At 27.7% G+C, this 5090-nt stretch overlaps 1 protein-coding gene across 2 annotated transcripts; it reads right to left on the bottom strand.

Moving 5' to 3' along the window:
- Positions 1-2848: 2848 nt before the first annotated feature.
- Positions 2849-3811, bottom strand: LOC125498288 (uncharacterized). 2 transcript variants are annotated; one of them, XM_048646290.2, is made up of 2 exons: positions 3209-3811; positions 2849-3118 (listed from the first exon to the last, which is right to left on the bottom strand). In XM_048646290.2, the coding sequence occupies exons 1-2, from the start codon at positions 3486-3488 to the stop codon at positions 3045-3047; spliced, it is 354 nt and encodes a 117-aa protein (XP_048502247.1). In that variant the 5' UTR covers positions 3489-3811; the 3' UTR covers positions 2849-3044. The 2 variants fall into 2 exon arrangements, with proteins under 2 accessions (XP_048502247.1, XP_048502248.1); XM_048646291.2 differs by having other exon boundaries at positions 2849-3110.
- Between the last annotated feature and the right edge of the window lie 1279 nt (positions 3812-5090).

Raw genomic sequence — 5090 nt, 5'->3', positions numbered from 1 at the left:
ATAAGATCCTACAATATAGGGTAAATTAGTAATAATTATGCTATAATGTAGTCAAAAGACTCATGTTAAAACTTTACACACATTAATAATAATGATGTTTTTCGTTCCCAAATGGTGATATTAGCTAAATACTCTAAGATTAAAGTAACATGCGACTAAAAGCTAATATGAGAAATATACTATTTGAAACTATTTTGTGAAATTTTGTGATAGAATCGGATCATAGGATCATAGGATTGTACGTGTTATGATCCTACCATGTAAATTTTGGTAGTTGGGTAGGATCAAAAGATCCTATTAAATTAAGATTCTATGTAGGATCAGAATTAGAAAGTATCCTTTCGGATCGTAGAATCATAAGATTGTAAGATCCGAATTGGGATTTTAACAACAATGCCTATGATCATAAACTACCATATAATATCATCTGGAAAGTGTTAATATAATGTGGAGATATTGAGGATTTAAGGTCCATGATTGATGTCCAACACATGTAAGGGCCTGTTCTCCCCAGCTTATTTTCAGTTCAGTTCAGTTCAGTTCAGCTCTAATAAGTTCAGTTCAGTTCAGTTCAGCTCCAATAAGTTCAGTTCAGTTCAGCTCCAATAAGTTCAGTTCAGTTCAGATCAGTTCAGTTCAGTTCAGTTCAGCTCTATTCTTTTATAACCATTTTGTTAAATATTATTATTATTATGTTGGTATAATTTATTTTACTAATTACTATTATTATTATTATTATTATTTAAATATATATCATTACTATTAAGTATTATTATTATTATTATTATTATTATTATTATTATTGTTGTTGTTGTTGTTGTTTCTATATATTTTTTTTATTATAGCTTTACTAATTATTATTACTATTATTATTAGGAGGAACATGGTTTAGGTCAAAGCACAAATAAACCCACTTTTTTTAGCCCATAAACCAATCAAATCGCGTCAAGACGATTTATGATGTAATTTTCGCAGTCCAACCCAATCATTATTTTTATTACTAAATATTTTTAAATTATTAAATCTAATTATTAAAATAGTAATATTAATTTACTTCTTAGATATTATTGTTATTATATATCATCGTCAAGTATTAATATATTAATACAAATAATATAAAATAATTATTATTAATTATCATTACTATCATTAATTATTATTATTATAATTTATGATTATTAATATTATTTATTTATAACTATCATTTAAAAATATTCAAAATACTACTATTATTATTATTCATTATTATTACTTATCATTATAATTATTATTTAATATTCATATTATTATTGTTTAAAATATTATTTATATATTTATTACATTCAATTTATTTCAATGTAATATAATTCAATTCAATTCAATTCAGTTCAGTTCAGTTCAGTTCAGTTCAGTTCAGTTCAGTTCAGTTCAGTTCTGATAAGTTCAGTTCAGTTCAGTTCAGCTCCGATAAGTTCAGTTCAGTTCAGCTTTGATAAGTTCAGTTCAGTTCAGTTCAGTTCAGCTGTTTTATGCCGAAGAGAACAGGCCCTATGTCATATTAGGTATATTCTAAAGAAAGTTGAGATAAACTTTTGATATAAAGTGACCCTGAATTTACGGATATCAAGTATTCCCTCCGTTTCACAATATAAGGCACGCACGATGTTCGAAGTCGAACTTCGGCCGTTAATTACTCTCAATTTATGTTGATAGAAAATTTAAAAAAAATAATATTATTATAGTATTTTTCAAGACGAATCCAACGATATAATTTTTATAATTTTTACTTATCGTATTTGAGATATATTTGTGGTCAAAGCAAATTTTCGTAAAATGTGAATGCCTTATAATACTTTGAAACAGAGGGAGTATAAGTTAACCAGACTCAAAACTACCATAATTAATCGATTTGATAAGTCTGGAAACTTTGAGAACATAGACAAAAATCTTACGCGAGTATAAATAAAATTTTGTTGTTTTCGGAAGTCACAATTAATAGATACAAAGTTAGCTTATTAAAAAAGTTACATACCCAAAAAATTAGCAAAGCATGTACAGAGTTGTAAGTTGTAAAAAATGTCGAGCTACAGACAAGCTGTTTCTCAATATCGCAAGGAAATAACTAGCGATTTAATTAAACAATTATAATACGCCTTTAAGCAATCTACAAAAGCTGTCTTCGGATTAGTATTGGACCAACTCTCCCTAGATTAGAACAATATAACTATTAGTAGTACATATGATTTTCTTTTTAGCGTAATTTTATTTTAATATGGCCACTATCAAGTACTTAGCATGGATGTCTATTCTCTCTTACTAGTGGTGTCAGAAACAGATCTGACCGCTGGGTCAACCTGATTCTGACCTGACTTGAACCTGGTTCGACCTGTGAGGGTCAATCTCCAAACCTGACCGAAACCTGACCTGGGATTACCCAGACCTGATCGGCACCTGGCAAGATTATATCCTGACCTGTTCAGACAGACCTGCTTTCAAACCCGAACCCGACCGTAATGAGCAAGATATTATTAAAATTCAATATTTTTTTATATCTACAAAATCATTTAAATATGTTAATTTATAAAACTTTTATATTTAATATTTAAATAAAATAAATAATTAAATTACATTTAATTTAATTTAAGAATTTTGAATATGTACTTGTTTATATTTTCATTTAATTACCCAATATCCTCATTTTCAAATAATATTAAAAAATATCTGGTTATACTCCAAAATTATAATCCATTTTAGTATTCTACTAAAATTTCTCCATTTTTTCTACCAAATTATCCCATTTAATATTCTACCAAATTTGCTACCAAATAATATTTCAAACTTTCATAACCCTATACTAAAGAACAACATATGAATATGAAATTCATTCTTATTGAAGTAAAAGTTAAAGCATATACAATGAAGTAAAAGTTACAGCAAATTTGAATTGAATTGATTGTTTAACTTTACATCTAGAAAATTAAAGAAATGAATCTACAATTCAGTAATTTACAGAAATTTGGGCAAAAAAAAAAATAATTCAGTGCTTGAAATTGCATCTTCATTCTTCACTTAAAAATTTGCAAGAAAGATGTTTCTTCAACTTCTAGCTCAAATCTTCTACATAACCTGGTCTTTAGATCTGGAAAATTAGAAAAAAAATAAAGAAAGACAAAATTCTCAAAACCAAAGTTGATACTCCATAATTAACGAGAGCTAAAGAGTAACTTACCATCCAACAACAATGAAGCAAGAAGGGAAGAAAAATCAAAATCGAAAAGGGAGATCATATTTGTCCTCAATTCTTTCAATCTCCTCTTCACCTCATTTGTGATGAAATCATCATCATCATCGTCCATATCTGTGGGAGCATCCATAGCAACTGATTTTCCAGAAACATTATTAGTCTCATTGTTTGGTTCCTCCGGGTGTGGAATCGGCTTCTCCTCTAGATCTTCCTGTGATTTGGGCTTACGAGCTTTCTTAAACCTTCTTACTTTAAAGAAATCCATAACCAATTATACAACAACAATCACAAGATGGTCCCTCCTTCAATGGCAACAACAAGACTCTCAACTTAACAAACATTCCGGCGATGATGAGAATCAGAAATTGATGAGAGAGACTCATAGATAGTGATCATTGTAAAGTGATGGATTTTAAAAAAAAAAAAAAAAAAGATCTGAAGCAATGGAGTTGAAGGATTAAGAGTTTTAGAGAATTAGAGAATTAGAGAATGAGATGGAGGCCGGTGGGCAGATGAAAGATTGAGAGGGGTGGGGATTAGGGTTTTAGAGAGGATAGATGGAAGAAATGAAAATGGGTTTTAGAGATTGATGGTTAGATTTTGATCTTTCTTAAATCAAAGGTTCTAATTCATGATCCATTATATTATTTCTTGACCAATGGGAAAAGAGAATGCTCTAACACATGGATTGATGACCTAGCACACATGATTGATAATCTTCTATTCTTATAAGTTATAATCTTACTAATTATTGTCTTGGTTTAGTAACTTACTAACTTTAAATTGAAATTTTGATTATTTTTATTGAAATTATTATGATTAGTATTTAAGCCATAACTATCATTTATTAATTAACATATTATTATTGTTATTATTATTGTTGTTGTTGTTGTTGTTGTTGTTGTTGTTGTTGTTATCGTGTTATTTTATTATTATTATTATTTGGAATCGTAATGCGTACCATAATCGAGTCATTTATATTTTATATAAATCTAGTAATTGATCGTATTTTCGTAGTTAATATATAATTCTCATTATATTATCGGTATTGTACTATTAAAGCATATTAAGAGTCGGTACTCCTCATACTTGTTAATAATCAATCACGTATTCACTATAATGGTTCCAATATTATAATCGTCTTAATACATTTAAGCCTATTGATAAAATAGTTTCTTTATAGTCACATATATATACAAAGTTAAGATAATACCACAAATACTATATTTAGTAACTAGTAAGTACTTGTTAGCAATTAACTTATTGATGTCACTTTTAATAAGTTATAGTTAGCTTTTATACGGGGTAATGATTTAGGGATATAATTTACTATTATTAATATTATGCAACATATGAACCCGTGTTATAATCACGTAGGCCTCATATAGTCATATGAACCGTCGTTGTAAATCTATGAATGTATGATTATCATTTGTTATACTATTTATTGTTATTATTATTGTTATTGTTATTGTTATTGTTATTGTTATTATTCCTCTTCGTATTTGTATTACTATAATAATAAATCCTTTATATGAAGTTTTGAATTGATCTTCTACTCGTTATTATTGTTGTTGGTTATGAATTATGATATATAATATTAAAACATATGAAGAGTCGCTCTACTCCTTTACTCATTAGGGTGGTTTTACGCAGTTGATTAGTCGAAATAAGAATTGACTAAGAGAATACACTAACATCACGATAATCAATATAGTGTTTTTATTGGTTTTTCGTTATTACCCACATATTAATTGCACACACACACTATTTTACTTAACTTATGGTTGTTATTGTTAACAGTTAACTTATTTTAATAAGTTATGATTAACTATTTTACTTAACTTATGGTTGTTACTTGTTACAT

Source organism: Beta vulgaris, chromosome 6 (genome assembly GCF_026745355.1).
Source record: "Beta vulgaris subsp. vulgaris cultivar EL10 chromosome 6, EL10.2, whole genome shotgun sequence".
NCBI classification, from domain to species: domain Eukaryota; kingdom Viridiplantae; phylum Streptophyta; class Magnoliopsida; order Caryophyllales; family Amaranthaceae; genus Beta; species Beta vulgaris.
Note: the sequence above shows the minus strand (reverse complement) of the source record. Positions and strands in the feature narration are given on the sequence as shown.

Bases quoted from the DNA above. Each gene is read 5' to 3' on its own strand.
- LOC125498288 (XM_048646290.2), bottom strand. From the start codon at position 3,488: ATGGATTTCTTTAAAGTAAGAAGGTTTAAGAAAGCTCGTAAGCCCAAA. The intron at 3,119-3,208 runs GTAAGTTACTCT...CTAATTTTCCAG, and splicing joins TGCTTCATTGTTGTTGGATG to ATCTAAAGACCAGGTTATGT.